At 36.6% G+C, this 18,917-nt stretch overlaps 1 protein-coding gene across 6 annotated transcripts in view; it reads left to right on the top strand.

The window, feature by feature from the left end:
* Positions 1–18,917, top strand: part of epha3 (eph receptor A3) — a 108,921-nt gene that overhangs the window by 65,375 nt on the left and 24,629 nt on the right. For 4 of the 6 annotated variants that reach the window (XM_032567246.1, XM_032567241.1, XM_032567245.1 and 1 more), the window contains 6 exons: positions 2,357–2,716; positions 8,257–8,381; positions 14,943–15,105; positions 16,535–16,640; positions 17,073–17,137; positions 18,166–18,291. In XM_032567246.1, the coding sequence (XP_032423137.1) occupies positions 2,357–2,716; positions 8,257–8,381; positions 14,943–15,105; positions 16,535–16,640; positions 17,073–17,137; positions 18,166–18,291 (945 nt within the window). The remainder of the gene's footprint in view (positions 1–2,356; positions 2,717–8,256; positions 8,382–14,942; positions 15,106–16,534; positions 16,641–17,072; positions 17,138–18,165; positions 18,292–18,917) is intronic. The other 2 variants (XM_032567242.1, XM_032567244.1) reach the window with 1 other exon arrangement.

Raw genomic sequence — 18,917 nt, forward strand, 5'->3', positions numbered from 1 at the left:
AGACAATATCCTAAGCTTTTTTAAAAATTATTATCAATATTTTTATGATGAATCTGTGTCTTTCATCATGGAAAATCAAAGTTTTTTCTTGCAAATTTATGAATTTGTAATATCCTAGAACATCCAAGTATTTTCAAGTAAAGTGAGAAATTAATATAGAAATTTCTGAGGTTGGCTTGCAGATGCAGGTGCCTCCTGCAGGCATTCCAAAATGCTTTCACTTCAAAACTATAAATCATCTCATTCCCTGATGGTAGATTATGTATGCATCCGTTACAAAATGGGCTGTGCGGAGAACAGTAGAAAGTATAAATCAGGGGCTACAGTCAGAGACAGAATCTTAATTAGAAAGACAGTCACGCAAGGTCCCTGTTGTGATTATCTCAACATCATCTTGTCAACTACGCAAATTTCACCTCACTGGGACAGTTGGAGCAACGCAAGAGATGAAAATGAATTGATGAGTTGTTAGGAGATAATGATCATGATTATCTCAGGAGAGGAAATTTACTGTTAGCAGCCTTCTAGAGGTTGTTTCAAGTTGACTCGGAAAATTTAATTTACATTCTTGGAAAAGAAAGTCGGGCAGAGGGAAAATTAAACTGTTAGCGCAGACAGTTGAGGAGAAATACTACAGTGTACCATTCTTCATTATTTAATATCAAACATATTAGACATGTCAGTGTTAGCAGATTTGTTACCCAAAGTAATTCGTTTTTGCATTACTTTAAATATGCATTATTTGTGTCGAACTAAACTGTACATATTGTGCTCTGACTTTTTTGGCCCTTTTTTAATAGTGTTTGCTTATTTCCATGTTTGGAATCTGCCTATATATATTTTTTTTTTGTTAATGGTGGACTTCCTGTAACACCTGCACCACAAATTATTGTTTTTAGACTTGCAAATACTGAAAAGACTCACTTTAACCTTTTATAGGTTTTCTTTAAAGTAATCTATCAAAAAAAATCTGAAACCGAATTTAGCTGGAGAATTTATTTAAACCATTTAAACAAAGGACTTTATCTTAAGTCACAATCTAAACATTTCATTTCCTTTTATTTTCTTCCCCTGTCTGGACACTATTTAACTGAGTTATATGTCAGTCTTGTTTTGTCTTCTGTGCATTGTTCACAGATTTGATCTGAGGATCTGGAAATCTGTTTGTAATAGCACATTGTACTTTTATATGTCAGTCAAAAGGTTATTCAAGAACGACTGTTTTTTTTTCTGACAAATGCTCTGACATACCCTTCTTTTCTTGTAGTTTCAGAGAAGAAAACTGGCACAAACTGAAATAATACACTGACCAGTATTAAGTCATAAGACAAAATGTGAAACACTTTTGCTCGTTTCTTTAATGCATAATGTTTCTGAGACAAAATGCATATTTGATTTACTGTTCAAAGATGTGTTTTGTGACATCTGAAGCAAGGCAATTGCGTTCCAAAAATCTTTTTAAAATGTCTGCTAATTTAAATCAAGACTTAAAGCGTAAATTTAAAGCTTAAAGTCTGGGTCCTGTCTAGTCCTTGGTCTTGTGTGAAAGTACCAGTTAGCAGATGTGAACTGCTGTCGACGGGTCTAGTCTCTAGGGAATTTTAAGTAGAACTGACCACATTGACCTCTTTCCAAGGCTTCAATACCTTTCACATCAGGTTTGCAGCGATTGAGTAATTTATTGTAAGGCACTTGGAGGCTCAGCTTCTTTGAGCATTGCTTCCCACCACTGCTCCCACTGAAATGGCAAAAGGATTTTATCCACCAGCTGAAATGAACAATCAAATTCAAATTAAAGTTCACTCTCCATGACAATAAACACAGTGCCACCTTCAGGCATCTTGCACAGAGAGATAACAAGCTGGGTTCACTGTTGAATAGGGCTCACAACTCCAGATTGCGCACAGGTTGAACTGAAGGAAGATATGAGTCATTTTCTGTTGTATTCATTCTTCCAGCTGAAGTATGAATACAAACTGTATTTGTCAGGCTTTCAAAGAGGGATCTTGAATGACTGTACACTAATTGTACACATATTAATCCTTTTATAAGAGAGACATAATGTGTCTTAAAGCAAAATCTTAAAAGAGAATAATAATGACAAGACATGCAATTACAAACAAAACATTGTCATCTCTTGTGTTGCCAAAGCATTTGTCATAAATCTAATTACCATTGTTTAAATGAAATTTCTAGAAACATTATTTTATATAGTTAGATTGCTGGTGTATACTAAACAGTTTTACTCCCCTCTTTCTGTTGCAATATCATTTTTTTACCCCAAACTCTCTTCCCTTCTGTAAATCGAATTGACACCTCCACCTTGCCTCAACCTCTTCCTTTATCCTCCCGCCAGGCCCTCCTTCTGCTCCCCGGAATGTGATCTCCTCCATCAACGAGACCTCAGTTATCCTGGACTGGAGCTGGCCGGAGGACACAGGAGGACGTAGGGATATCACTTTTAATGTCCTCTGCAAACGCTGCCGGGGTGCTGCTGCCAATGGGAGCACCAGTGGGACTCTGAATTGTGAGCCTTGTCGAAGCAACGTCCGCTTTCTGCCAAGAGCAACTGGTCTCCACAACACCACCGTGACAGTGGGTGACCTGTTGGCTCATACTAATTACACCTTCGAGATTGAAGCACAGAATGGCGTATCATCACTGGCTCCCAAAATGAGACAATATGCTGCTGTCACCATTACCACCAATCAAGCAGGTAACAATAATTTAAACAGTTAGACAGATAAAAGCCTGACTAATTTCTTTAAACCACTCACCAGTCACTGTATTAAGAACACTTTGCTAGTACCTCATTGGATTCTCTTTGCCATTAGAACTGCATCAGTTTTGAAAAAGAAATGTCTTAATTCTTTGTGGCATATAATTAACAATGTGTTTAATTTGGTCCATGTTGACATGAAAGCATCAAGCAGTTGCTAAATATTTGACAACTATAAATACATATTAAGATTTTTTCTTCCACCACATTGCAAATTGATCTAGTGAGTGAAATCTTTGAGACTATTAAAGCAAGTGGAATACAGTGAACTCATTGTCATGTTCAAAAAACCAAATTGAGATGATCTGAACTTTGGGACATAATGGATTATGCTGCTGGATGTAAACATCAGAAGATGGCTAGACTGTCATCTTAACTCCCTAATTTTATAGATTAGGATCTCTCACTCAGCTGATTGTTTCATAAGGAAATCTAGAAGTGATATCTGACACATTTTTGTGGGTTTGATCTTAATCCTCTAAGGCAAAACAAAACAAGATTCTAGAAAAAACAAAGGAATGTTTAACAGCTGCAGAACATCATATACGAACAGAAGAACATTTCACTGTATATCCTATGATTCTTATCATATAATAACAACCTAAATTTGATACGCTCCAAACATATGTACTCAAGCCATCAGATCCGGACATTTACAAGCCGATTCCCAACTGCAATTCTCTTGTTTAACGACTAGCATCATATAACCTCCTTCCTTTCTAAAGAACTGTATTTTCTCTTTAAAAAGTCCAATACCATAAGGATGACCTCCTAAATCTCCCATCAATCTTTTTATACAAACATCTTTCTCTATCCACATTCTTTGAAGAACAAGGAGGCAAAGAGAACCATTGTTGTGAAATTCCACGGATGAAATAAATCTAGTGCCAAACCTCAGAAATCCTTGACTCGAGCAAGGAATGCATAAAGATCTAGCTCTAGTTTGCTACGTTGTATTTCCTTTTTACTTCCTCTTCCCTCCTTCTGTACAGACAGTCTTTAAATGTGCTGCCAGTTTAATAGTTTATTCTCCAACATCCCTGATCCTTCTTGGTGAAGTTCCTCCCTTGTTCGAAGTCATTTTTCTTTCTAACTGTCCCTTTGCACAGCCAAACTACATCTAACAACATTTTTCTTATTAATTTGTTTGGTTTTTTTGAGACATGTTAAAGACATTTCTCTCACAAAGGAATTCTTTGTGAAACAATTAGCAGGTGATCAAGTATGCGCAGACATCAAACTCATCACAATACAAATTATTGGAAAAAGGCAAGATCTTTGCTTTAAAACTGTATGTACAGAGTAAGGTTACATTGTAGCTTAATACTATTTTTGTCTTGCTTTTGCTTCAATCTTCAGTTTCTTTTTCAATGTGTGTGAACCATCTGTAGAACAGCTTGATTGCAGATAATGAAAACACCCATAGGCTGATCAGAACATTTATCAGAATTTCTGCTGTGATTTATTTTGAGACTGAAAGTATTCAGAACAGAATGCAGGATATTCTACTTTATCATCATCTCATGAGTTTCTGACTGACATTTTTTCCTTGTTCAAAATATCTTTCAAACTCAGAATCAATTTGGTTTTACACTATTCTACCACAGATAAACTGTGGTAATTACATTGATTGATTGGAACTTGAAACTTAAATTTATTTTTCTGTTTTTATATTTGGGTCCTCTTAAAGCTCGATACACTGAAGGCCCTTGGAGCTCTTCATTGCAATTTAGGACATGCCTGCAATTTTTTATTTTTAAATTACCTGATAACAAGATGTAAAAGCAAACTTCTTTTGCCCCTCCCCTCATTTTCATATAAAAGCAATAACAAACTATATCCCTAGTAGCTGACATTGAGTAAAAGTGTAATATTCATTGTTTCTTGCTGCAAGTGGATTTATAACATGTCTTCCATTAGCTGTTCTTTTGTGTCATAGAAAAAAAAGAGTGTCTATTTTCAGTGTGTAGTTCTGTTAGTGCAGATGAGATCAAAGAAATGACAAACAAGTTATTGTTATTAGGATAAAGGTCAACTGTGTTTAAAAATCAAGTATCAAAAAAACAATGCAACTGAGAACGAAGAGGTCATTTAGTAAAGCTTTAAAACCTTCTTTAGCAAGCTTCATAATCCGTGTTATTAGTCAGGGTATTCTCTGCCAATGTGAATATATATTAGATTTGAAGAAGGCTTATCACTACTAAGAGGCCTGCATGTGCTAGGAATTTTAAACACCAACCCAATGTTTGAGCAATCAGCTCCTTTATCAGTACTTAGCAAACACAGAGTTAAATTACATGGCAGCACATACATAAAAACCCAAAGCACGCATCTTAACATTGTGCCCACGGTTCAAAACAGACACACACAGACCTCTTGCTCTCTAACAAATATCTCAGACTGCAGCTGCACACCTTCCATCAACCCTGAGAGTTTACAAGGATTAGGTATGTCAGGGCACCAGCCCTATCCGTCTGCTAGTTTTTCTCAAATACACACGCAGGCGTGCACACGCACGCACACCCCCCACAACCCCCCCCCACACACACACACCCCCACGCACACAACTATAGATGCCAAAGCTGTTAAAAGCTGGATTAAGTGTTTCCCTGGGAAGGAGCAGTGTGTCCTGGCTGGCCTGTCAAGGTGCTGTCAGATAGCTCTCCTCCTCTCTCCTCCATTGCCCTCCACTTGCAGTCATAAGTATGCTAACAACACAGTAACTGTGATCCACACATGAATAGAGTTGGTGAGATGTAACTGCAGTTGAACTTTGCCATGCAGGGTTGTTACAAGGAAGCATGGGAGCATTATATTTGGACTGATACATCTTGAAAACTCATTTTAACTATTATATTGATGTAACATGGCTGTTTGTGTCACAGTTTTTGTATTGATTACTTTAAACACTTAAAATACCTATATAAGTCAAATTCCTTCAAAGTGTTCTCACTTTGCGACCACAGTTTTAAATTTGTTGGAAAATACCATCAAAAAGTATGATAAAAGGTGAATAATCTCCTAAGTTTTATGTCTTTTCCAGTCTCTATCAGGTATTCCAGTATTGCCATATACTGTATTTGTCTCCATTCATCACTCCAAAAAACATGACAAGCTTTCATGTTCATTGAGTTGAATAACATTCCAACAACATGACACTTCCACTAGCATGTTCAGTGCAGCTCTGGGGAGTTTTGAGCAATGTTTAGCATTAGCCTTTCTTAACACATAGCTTGTTGCATCATGGACAAAAACTTTGAATTTGATCTCATGTTGCCAAAGCACCTTTCTTACATGTTTGTGTCCCTGACACTTCCTAAAGCTTTCCCTCCACATTGTCTTTCTGCTTGCCCCTCACCCTCGAAGATCACATTTACGGAGTGAAGATCCCTCAGACATATTCTCTTACTGGAGCTGTGGTTTTCAGAAGTCCCTCTAGAGTTACTATGGGCCTGCCAACCTCTTTTCTGATTGACTCTCTCCTCAGCCAGCAAGTCAGTTTAGGTAGATGGCCATGTCTTGATAGAGGTACAGATGTGCTGTACTTCATTCTTCAGATGATGGATTGTACAGTTGAACGTTTGGGATATCATTGCATAACCGAACACTGACCTGTCTTGTATGTTCTTTGATCTTAAAAAAGCTGTTTACTTTTTTTTCCTCTGAGGCTTTTAAATAACAGCAATTTTTAAATACTGAGATATAAATTGCACACATGAACTCTAGTTACTCATTTGGTTACACATGCACAGTGTGTCTTATAGGATTAACACAGTAAACAGAGGCCAAACAAAGATGACCATCCCATTGTTCAGGTGTTTATTTGCAAAAAGAAAGTTAATTTAATTTCACATGTATGAGGTACATACCCTGTACTGCCTACTAATGGTATCATTATGAGAAAATATGTAAAAGTTAAAATGGTAACAACACTTTTAAAAGACAGTACCCACAATCAACAATCATTATCCACTGCCCCCGATTGTTGTATGTTATTTCCTAACGTGAATTACACCAATTGTCAGTTTTGAAAGCGGCTATATGCATTCTGTGCTGTGTCACTTTTACAGTTTTGCCTTAGACAGAAAAAGAGAGTGACAGGAATTTAAGTGCTTGGCGATAGACATTAAGAGAGAGATAGAAGAGGGGTGTGGAAAAAAAAAAAGGAGGAGAGGAACTTGAAGCTGCCTCCAAGCGACCCAGACTCAGTAAATCATTACCACCATAAACCACAGAGCCAATAAAAAGCACAGCCTCACCCCGCTGTCGGAGCCAAAGGGAGAGGAGGAGGAAAGGAGGCGCATGGGGGTATAGAAGCAGATTCTACCCATCTGGATTCATTACAGGAGAAAAAATAACTTCCCACAGAAATACACACAAGCATACATATGCACACTCAGACGCATTCTGTGGCCATATAATCATAATCAAGAGAGGCTTGAACATTTCAAAGACAAACATGTTTTTTCCTGTGGTCTAATAAAATTAAAAGTCGATGCCTCAGATGCTGAGTTGGGCCCGAAGCTGCCTGGCAATTAGAGAGCAGAAAAAAAGGGAAATAAGAGAGGGAGTGAGAAGACAGAGGGAGAGAGAGAAAGAAAGCAAAAGAGAGAGAGATAGAAATAGAGTAGCAGAATGAGGGAGAAAAGCAATGCTTGATAAAGGGAGAGATGTGTAGAATCACTAGATTGGGACCATGTGAACTCCCTGAGGCAAGGCGATGCATGGGTGAAGGATTGGCAAGGAAAATTGGCAAGGAGACGAGCTCAACAAACCAAAAGAAACGAGGACAGTGGATGGAGACAATGAAGTAAAAGGTTCCCAATGTTTCCACAGAAAAGTATCACAGGCCCTCCAAACATGTGTTGAAATAATAGAATCTGCGGTAAAATCTGACAGACAAATTATGACATTTGGGCTAAAGTTTGGTCTATGAGACTATGAATATTTTTTACTATACTTTATAATACAATGAGTGACTTATTTAGTTAGCTAGTTGCTGGATCTTTGGCGTTTTTGGTGTATTATTTGTTTTTTGTTTTTCTGAAATGTTTGGAAGTAGATTTGAGTCTTTAAAGCCTTGTTCATTTTATCATATATTATTGAAGCTCCCTCAGTTGAAAGAATAGTACTATAAAAAGGGGTACTGGTAAAGATACTAGGAAAAATCTATAGGTAGAGCTATGGGTTATATTCTTTGTTTTTCAAACTATAATAATTTTTATCTATCTATCTATCTATCTATCTATCTATCTATCTATCTATCTATCTAATCTATCTAATCTATCTAATCTATCTGTCTGTCTTGATTCTGTCCATGTTTCACCCTCACAATTCAGCAAACTGAATTAGGCTAATAGGAGCTACAGACAGTTTCCAGTATTCAGCACCAGACCCTGAACTTCCATTGAACCTTACATTAACAGAACCTTCTCTCTCCCTCCTACACCTTGTGTCTGTCTGTGTCTCTGGCCCAGCTCCCTCTCCAGTAACAGTGATCCGAAAGGAGAAGACATCTCGAAACAGCGTCTCATTGTCCTGGCAGGAACCAGACAGACCCAACGGCATCATCCTGGACTATGAGATTAAATACTATGAAAAGGTTGGTGGAGAAAATAGTTAAAGGGTCATAATAACATAAACCTTTAGTCCATGTGTCTTCAAAGAAGGAAGGGTGATCTATAGACCCTCTTTTGAGCTAGATTTCATTTTCAAAAATATATTAAATGATTTTTCTTAGAACTGACTGAAGCAATTAAATGCATATAGCACATACTAGTATGCTTTAAGAAAAAGACATTCCACTGTTGTTTATGAGTTTGTTTATTCTACTGAATTGACTCAAGTTTTCAGTGTACACCTGGAAGCTCTGTTTGACTGAGGTCAGATCCCATTCACACCACAAACAAACTTCTCTAAACTTTGGAACCGAACTGAGATCACCTCATCCAAACGATCTTGGTATGGTTGTTTTTCTCCATACCCTAGTGTTATTGCTATGGTCATGTCTATATAAATGATCTGTACCAAAGAGGGAAACTAACTATAGTTTGTTTAAAAGAGCCTGAACAATTCAGGTATGAAAACACTCCTATGCGTTTCCCATAAAATGATGCCGACCAATTAGCTGCAGGAAGAAATAGTGTGTTGACCAGTTTTGAGCCTGTAGGTGTTGTTTTTGTGTACCGGTACATTGCTTTAAAAATTATACTTAGAAATCAAGAGTTTTCAAACACAATAACATAGCCATGAAGCACCATGAGACTTGATCATACCCCATACACATCGCATGAACGGGTGCACACAGTAAATACTCATAACGTCACTGGAAAAAGAGAATGAAGCTCCAACAATAAGAAATGGAATTAATTTGTTACATCTAATCAAATTACATTAGTCAGACTTACTTTATTTAGGTTTGATTGACTTTGATTAATTGTAACAAATTAGCTACATTTTTTTGAGTTGGACCCTTTTTTCAGGGCCTTGACTTTGACTCAGTATCATGTCAAATAACAATGCAAACAATCTATGCAAAAAAAATTGAGATGCAAATGTTACGTGTTTTTTTTTTGTTTGTTGTTTTTTTTTAGTGTTTATACTGATAGAAAGGTGTTCTGTCCTCGGAGTTAATATCAACCATATCAAAGACTACCACTTGATTCCAGCTTACAGAGATGAGATACTGATCAAAAGGCAACTATGTCTTTGTTCATCCATTGGTACACAACAGTCTTTAACAGGATGCAATGGCATAATATAATTAAAACGACAGAGAGCTTCCCGAATGTAATCTTTTTGACAAGAAGAGTGACTCACTGAGGAAGTGGATGAAAGTGAAGCAGACAACACTGCAGACACAGCACAATTAGAGCAGGAAGGTATTCTTGAACAGTACTAGCTTTATTTAATGGAAGTATTTTAAGCTCTGTCCTTAGGGAAATTGTTGTGTCAGTGTTTTAATTTTTTTAATATAGTGATTTTTATTATTAATGTCTGAAAAAGGTTTAATGCTCAGCATTTTCCATCCCCCAAAGTTTAACTAAATTCATAAAACACATGTCAAGGAATGTGCTTTTTCTATATTTTTTATTAAATATTAAGCTGAATCTGTACTCATACTTTTCTAGGTCTTGTATCAGCACTTGAGCTTGGAAATATATTTGGCGCACTTCGGCAATCTCACTACCCAACCAAATGGCTTTCAGCTCAAAGAGAGATCCTGCATTTTAATTCAAACTGTAAAACAACCATTTTCTCACCATATTTGCTATAGTTTTTTTGTGTCCTCCTTTATTTTTTTTTATGCCTTATACTCATTCCCCTTACATTGAACACATTTTTATTTTTCATCCTTCATTTCCGTCTTTTCCTTAATCTCTCATGCTGTTCTCCTCTGCAGTTAGCTCCTTAATGGAGACAAGTTTTATGGCAGACAGTAAATGCATCTGTGGGGCCCCTCATTTCTCTGTGAGGGAAATTAGTGCAGAACGAATTACACTGGCTTTCAGCGCCGATGCTGTGCTAGGTTGACATTTGATGGTGTAATTAGCCGTGGATGCAAGTTTAATCAGTCTGGCCTATTCTCTGTGTATTAATGCATGTGTATGTGTGAGCATCAGTGTAACTCAGATCATATTGCTTGAATGCCAATGGTGGCCCTTTATGTCTTGATTAGTAAGCTGACAGAAGCTCTTTGCTTCCTGAACTCTGTTCTCTTCTTTGATATATTTTTCTTAGATGTTAAAACAAGAAAAGTTAATAACAAAGGGTCAAATCTCTTTGCATGTCTAATTGTAAACGGGGATTGCTGAAATTCTAGCATATGCTCTGCCATGGCAAACCCTTGATAATTAAAAACAGAATCAGTTCAGACGATAGACGGAAAGGAGAATCTTGACGCTTTTGCACCAAGTCCCAGTATTTGAAAACCTTCAAGAAAAATAAATATTCAGTCCAAGGATTTTAATCCCTTGTCAAAAAGCTCTCCCTTCCAGAAACCAGAACTTAACCAACTAGACAAGACTCCTCCTAGATCACTGAAAGAGAGAGGCCCCTTTGTGTAGCATGCAGATTCTCACTGAGCATACCAGCTATTAGGGCCCATGGTGCACAAATCTGAACACAAAATTTTCTTTGTAAAAATCATACTTCAATTTAGCATTGAAGTTTATAGAAATGCAGAGTTGAAAATCATATGTTTACACCTAATAAAAGGCAAAATATTTCGTTCCCTTATATTTAACATTAAATTAGGCTAAACTTAATAAGAAAGATCACTTTTTTGGCTCTAACAGTCTTCAAATTCAGAAGAGTACATTAATTTTATTCTAGAATTGCCTTTTAAACTATGTGATTGAGTCAAACATGCTAGGTATCCTTCAACAAGCTTCCTCTGATTGCTGACTTGCATTTTTGCCCTTCCTTATTACACTTGGTACTGTTTTATTTTTGAAGTCATGTAAAGTCGTGTCAAGTCATATTAAGTTTATTATTTTCTCTCATACCATCTAAAGTTACTCTCAAACATTATTTGAGATTGAGATCAGGACTTTTTGACTGTCTCTCTAAAACGTTGCCTTTGTTGTTGTTTCACCACTTTTACATTGTGATCAGTATCATTGTTCAATCGGAATACATGCTTGCATCCAAATTGCAACTTCCTGACTGTCTTGAGATGTTGCTTTAACATTTCCTCATAATGTTCTTTTTCACTGTCACCATGTAGTTTGGGAAGGTCTAGAGTCCCGTTTCTCCTGCAGCAAAACAATATGGTGCTGTCCCCATCAGACTGTACAGATGTGATGGTGTTATCAAACTTTAAAGCATCCCTCTTGTTCCCTTTAAATGTAATGATGGTTATTATGGCCAAACTCTTCACTTTTAGTTTCATCAGACCACAGGACCTTTCTCCATAAGTTAAGGTCTTTGTCTCTGAGAACATATGCAAACTGTGAGCTGGCTTTCCATGTTGCTCCTGGAGTAATAGCTACTTACAATATAAATGACCTTTTATTCCATATCAGTTCAGGGCATATTTCACTGTAGATAATGACACTCTCTTTCCAGTGTCAGTCAGCATCTGCACATAGTCTTTTGTTGGTTTTCTAATGCTGATGTACACCTTTCCACCAAGACAAAGAATCCTTCTCCTTTCTGAGCGCTATAATGGATACTTCGACTTGTGTAGAATTGGTAAACATATGAATATGGCATCTGTATAAATCAGGAAATTGTGCACAAGAATGAAACATGTTATTTTGTGTGATTTCTTTTGATTGCGTCATGATGTCTCATAATGAAGTAGATTTGAAGGTTAAAGTTTATCCAGAGACATTACCCCCATTTAAATCACATGTTTTCAATTAACCTATCAGAAGCTTGCAAAGCCAGAACGTCATCACCTGGGCTTCTCTAAATGATTTAAAAACATATTACTTAAGGTAGCAGGATATTAAATAATTTTGTGATATGATAATATTGGTAAATATTGTGATGTTATCAGGTGTGATATGTGCCTATTTCCTTATTTCCTCTCTATGTTTTCTGTGCTTCCATCAGTCTTTGACATTTAGCATTTTGAGCAATGTCATGTGTGTCTGGTAAGAGCACCTGCTTCCGCCAGACTCTGCCCACCTGGCTAAATATTTAATCAGCATGTAAAATGCAAACTCATAACGCTGTGACTCTACTGTTTTTGCCAGTGCTTATTGCACTCTAAGCTGTCCTTTGTGATAAGAATATTGCAATGATGATTGCTCTGTATCTCTTTGGATTAACTCAGCATTTAACAATATATTTGATTATCATAGCTGACCTAAAACATGAAAAGTGTTGTCTAAATTCATGTTATATTGTGAAAAAAGTTGAAATGTCTCTTTTTCTAATCTACACAAATATGTAGTTTTACCTGTGTGTATATGGTCTTTAGAAAAAAATAAACATAAGATAATATGCATAGATAATAAGTAGTGTAATCCAAAATATCTTAACATTATAACCACATATTTCGTATGATAAACCAACACAAAGCAGGACTAATACAGATACCATAATGTTCAGATCTTCATTTGAATTCGAATTTCTAAGCCGTTTATCATTGCCTTTCCATTTCACGATGTTGCAATGTTAATGACTTCTAAATCCCAGTACATTGCATTAAAAATTGTGGTTCTAACTTGATAAAATGTGGAAAAGTTAATGAAGTAGCAATAGTTCATGAGAAAAATTTACAAAATGCTCATTAAAGTGATTGATTGTTAATGGAACACCTGGCACAGCAAAGGACATAAGTGAAACATTTCATAGGGATTTTTTTTAAAGATGATCTATTTAACACATTTGCATTCCTGGTCTGCAGACACTTAATCAGGAATTTCTGGCATCAAACTTTAAAGCAGTATCCTTCTGGCCAAGCGTCACTCTGTGACATGTTTTAATTTCTAAAATAACTTCCAATCCTACATACCTTATTTATATGTCACACAGTTATGGAACTACCAGCTCAAATGTTCTACGTGTTAGAGCCCTCGTGTTGTTCATTTCCTATCCCATACGTAGCAAGATCTACACAGCTTTGGTGATATTCTTGGGAATTCCCAACCAGAAAGCTTCCCAGAAGAAAAGATGTGTTTCATCTTCAGTAGACCTGTATGATCTATATGATCTGTCAGTCGCTTCCACTGGCAAGAAGGGGCGCTCTGCAGCTACTAAGACATTCACAAGGGCACTTTGTGAAAACATAATTTGTGGGGGTAGACTTTGCTGACTGCTTCTGTACTTTTTATCATTCTAATCTAAAAAGCTGAGAGATAGCTTAAAAACCAATCGAGTTCAAGCTGTTTATTTAGTCTTAAACAAAAGGAATGCCTGTTGAAACAGGTATTTGCAAGACTTCTGTTGTGCATCCATGACTGCATGTGCACACATAAGAGCTGTAATTAGCTGCAGCTTTGTTTGGACTATCAAGGCAAAGCTGAACACAGGGGCCTTGTTAAAACCTAACAGGATTTTAGTGAAACGTCTATATTGTGTAATGCAAATAGTCTCCCGCCCTCTCTTGTTGTTTCATCACACCTGTGTTTTATTTTCAGGGGATCACATGTTGTCTCAATCACTGCCCTGTGACAGGCTGCCTAAGATTTATAGTCGTGATGAAAAGTTGTTCCAGCGCAGGTCTGGTGTATCAGTTTCCTCCTCAGACACGTACATGTTTGAAAAGCTTTGCGTACCATTAAAGCTCTTCCCCATGAAGAAGCGTGAAGCTTCCTCTGGACACTGACTACACAGGGTTGGGTGTTCATGTCTGTGTGTCTTGAAGACCCTATGCTGACTGCCTGTTCAAATAAACATCTGGCATTAAATTGGGTCAATAAAAAGAGTCTTTGACATGTTCTAGTCTCGACTGACTTTTACGAGTTTGTCAACATTTCCAAGCATAACTCAGTTTTGGGATTGATGATGAAGTCATCTGCAACAGATTTTTATTAGGGTTAAAGTCAGGCTTGTGCTGTTTTTTATCTGTAAAACCATGTTTCATTGCTTAGAACTGGGTCAACAATAGTGTGTTTGCAATTTTGTGTTGGCCATGGACTGACAACATAATCTTAGGCATAAAGAAAGTTAAAAAATTTAAACCTTTGGGGCATTGCGAACTTTTGGTTTTTCATTGTTGTAAATAGTTTCAGTCTAAAGTGATTTTCTTTATCTAACAGCTAAATTGAGTCTCGTCTTGTCCTTAAGAAAACTCAGTAAAATATACACATGGATATGTTGTATATCCTCTCTTTCTCATCCAACCTTTGCTCTGTTCTCTGTTTTTTCCTCCGTCCTTTCTTCCATTTCACATCTGGAAACAATGAATTGAATGCAGACCTGGTGTGTAAATCTACCTGTTGTCCTATCACTAGAGATCAGTAGGAAAGAAGTCATAAAATATAAAAAGGATAATTCATCAACCTGAGAAGGAAGCTGTCAAATCCTCTACCCTCCCTTTTCCGGTATACACGTGCATGTATTCAAAAATGGGTATGCATATGGTCTGTACAGTACTAAACATTGTGTATTAAGTGAACTATATTCCGTTATGGCACCAACATAAAGAGAGTATAGAACATTAGTATTACAAATACAGAATTTCCAACCGTTTTCTGCTGTCTTCCAGGAAGAACAGGAGACCAGCTATACCATTCTTCGAGCTCGGGGTTGTAATGTGACCCTGAATGGTCTGAAGCCCAACACAGCCTACCTGCTCCAGATCAGAGCTCGCACTGCCGCTGGATATGGAGCCAGCAGCCCCAGCTTCCAGTTTGAAACCAGCCCTGACTGTAAGCTTAGCATGCAGAGGATTTTTTTCTAACTGAAAATCTGTTGTGCTGTGCAAGAATACTTTTTCTTCAATTTCTGTTGCGTCACTACCACTAACAACACATAATTTTAAGTTACAGACCAAATAAAGTAGTGTGTAATTTTGAGGTGAAAGCAAATGGTTTAGTTGTTTTTTATTTATTTATTTTTGTACAAATAAAAATCTGAAAAGTTTGGCAGACACATTTATATAGCCTCATTTACTTTGATTCACCTAAATAAGATCCAGTGAAACCAACTGTGTATTTGATAGTAAATTGTAATTGAATCACTGCGTAAATCCAGCTGTTATTTGAAGCGTTGAATATTTTTTACATTGGACATTGGAGAATAAGCAACATCATGAAGACCAAACATGAAGTTTATTAAGTTGTAGAAAAGTATTAAGCAGGGTTAGGTTATAAAATAATACCAATCCAATCCACTATGTAACTTAAAGTCTAGAAAATATTTGCAAACCCACCAAGAAATGGCAGGACAAGTAAAAAAGAAATCTATTGGTTGTCTTTCTTCCATAAATCTGCCTTTTATGGAAGAAAGACAACAGGATAACATTGTTGCAGGGGAACCCTGGGAAGCTCTGCTTGCACTTTCAGACAAGCCATGCAGGGGACAGAGCAAACATGTTGAAGGAATAGTTATAAACAGGTTGTGCATCGTGGTTTCAACCCAAAATACAATATGAGGTGAAAAACTAAAACTAGAGATTGCCTTGAACACAATCTCTACAGTCAACCATGGTGATGCAGCATCATGCTTTGGGCATTTGTAAGTCAGAGAATACAAACAGAACTAAATGTAGGGCAGTTTCAGAAAAACAAGACAAACTTGCTAGAAGCTGAATAAGACTTAAAACTTTGATGGATGTTCACCTTCCAACAAGAAAATAATACTGAACGTACTTCTGGAACTGGAATGAGGTTTAGATCAAATCACACTGATGTGTTTGCCGGCTCTGTTGATGTCAGTACACATTACTGAAAATCTGTGATAAGATTTCTACCCAATTTTTAAAAAATAATAACAAAAATATGAAAGATTGAGTTGTTTTGCATAGAATGGGCAACAATTTCAGTTACTAGATGTGTGATGCTTGAACCACTTTATTCAAGGTAGTTACACAAAAAATTACTAATGGAAGCTTGATAAAAATGGATAGTAAACTTTTGAATTTTTCATTTGTAAACAAATTAAATTCAAATCTAATTTTCTTTCACTGCATAACTGTTAGCTGGTGTTGGTCTCTAACAAAAATTCCAATACATTGATGTTTATGGTAGTGGTACAACAAAATATTAAAAACTCTTCCACAATGCACTAGTTATGTTACTTTTTTCAGATGATATATGTGGTTTGATGTTCCTAAACACGTGCTTGATTCTCTTTCAGCAGCCTTCTCAATCTCCAGTGAGAACAGCCAGGTTGTCTTAATTGCCATTTCCTGTGCGGTGGCCATCATACTGCTCACCGTGCTGCTCTACATCCTGATTGGAAGGTCTGTCCCCAGTCAGTCATCTGGATTTTAAATTGTAGTCTCCTTCAATCACATCAGTTTGTTTACTCTCTGCTTTCAGTTGGAAATGATTACTAATTGAATAAGTGTTTTTAAAACAATTTATTTACCTTATGCATCACACACTACAAATTTATATTCAAAACATCTGCGCTTGAGCTATCCGTATATTGTGTGTATTTGTGTGCGTGGTGGTTGCAAGCAGATGTGTGGCTCAAGTTGGCTGACAGGAGTCTTCAGACAGACCACACTGTAAATCCATGGCACATTACAAGACTTACTTATCCTCACTAGGCTTATAAGAGCTGATTTCTCACACACACAAAGCTCTCACCAGTCTCCAGGCTGAGCCATTGGGTGAAGTCTTACTGGAAATTGTGGCTCTAGTTTGGATTTTTCTCTCTGAATTGGCAGGTTTTGTTGCCGCAGCAAATCCAAACATCCTGATGAGAAAAGACTTCACTTTGGCAATGGCCACTGTAAGTATGCTGTGCACTGTCTTTTTCATGTCGTTTTCTGTCATTTCATGAACTTGAAAATGTAGCTGCAGAATTACGTCTCGGACAATGCTGGCTTAAGGCCAAATGTTGCTGAGCTCAACTTGATTCCACGTTAACTATTTTAAATGTTAACAGAAACTGGGCCATGTTGAAAAGGATGTGTTTATGTTATTATGAAAATGTGTTATTAATTTACAAAATGGAAAAGTTTTTGTGTCCAAAAACAGCACAAGTTTAAGAATCTGTTAGAGTTTTCTTTCTTCACAAGAATTAGCTTACAGTTAAGGATTTTAGCTTTTAATAAAGTTCTGTTAAATACCATTTGATAATAATTAAAATTAACTTTATTCAAAGTTTAGTTTTTTTTTTTGTTGTTAAAGCAACAATGTTTATTTTACGTTATTGTAGCTTTAACCTTTGTCCAAGCATCAGCCCCTAACTTCCCAGGCACCAAACAGACTCTGCTACATTGTGAATAATTTGTTTGGGTCGATTACTAAACATAAATTTCATCATGACAAGACTACTAAAACACAATACAAACACTGCAGGGTCACGAGGGGGGCTGGTGCCTATCTCCAGCAGTCAATGGGCATGTGGTGGGGACATATATACTGTATATATACTGTATATATATCACTTAAAATGGTGAGTTTCTTTGATTTTACTTTTTATAGATGTATGTTTGAGTAAAATGAACATTGTTCTTTCATTATTCTATAAACTACAGACATTATGTCTCTGAATGTTCAGGTAAAAATTTTGTATTTATTTGCAGAAAATGAGAAATTGTCAAAATAATGAAGTTCATATGCTTTTAGAAATAACGATACCAATGAGTTAGAGTTCAGAAGTCAATATTTGGTGGAATAACCAATGGGGTTCAGTGCAGTGGTCTCAATTTTTTCCAGAGCTTTATATATGGTGACCCTCTTCTAAAGTTAAAGACCTCTCCCTAAGTTACCTTTTTATATTTTACTGATCCCTCCTTCTTATTTTTTCTGCAGTGCGCCTGCCAGGAATCAGGACTTATGTGGATCCCCACACGTATGAAGACCCGAGCCAGGCTGTTCATGAGTTTGCCAAGGAACTTGACGCCTCCTGCATTGCTATTGATAAAGTCGTGGGAGCAGGTAGGACTGAGGAAACACACCGTTGCAATAGTCACACATGCAAGATGTGGGTAGTTTTGGACAGGTCTTTAGTAATACCAGACTATGTTGAAGAATGAATATAATCATCTCCTAGGTTCTAATTAGACTTGTAAAAATATACTCCTTTTGTACTCACCAATATTTTTAATTGTAGCAATGTGTAATTTAGAAATTTCCTCATGACCCTGATTTCAGAATGACCTATTGAACCAATTATATTAAGATTAATAATGCAGAAAAAGTTCTCAATATTACATCACCATTAATGCCATTTGTTTTCTCACTTCTTCATAATTAATCTACATGGCACAAGAGTACTTTATGAGGAATAAATTAAATTCTACATGTATCAACATTTTCAAAGCACTGTCTGGATGAGTTATATTTGTGTTATGTACAACAATAAGAAACATATTATGTTTTGGTTTAACTTCCATCTATCTTTCTACTTGTTACTTATAGTACAGGAAAACAGAAGGTAATGTGAGGCAACCATCAACTACCCGTAAGCAAATACCATGAACCTTATTCTGGAAATAAAACTAAATTCCTGTCTTGTTATTTTTCCCCCCATCACTTCCCATATGGTAAAGCTGATAACTTGA

The sequence above is a fragment of the Xiphophorus hellerii genome, chromosome 7 (genome assembly GCF_003331165.1).
Source record: "Xiphophorus hellerii strain 12219 chromosome 7, Xiphophorus_hellerii-4.1, whole genome shotgun sequence".
Taxonomy (NCBI): domain Eukaryota; kingdom Metazoa; phylum Chordata; class Actinopteri; order Cyprinodontiformes; family Poeciliidae; genus Xiphophorus; species Xiphophorus hellerii.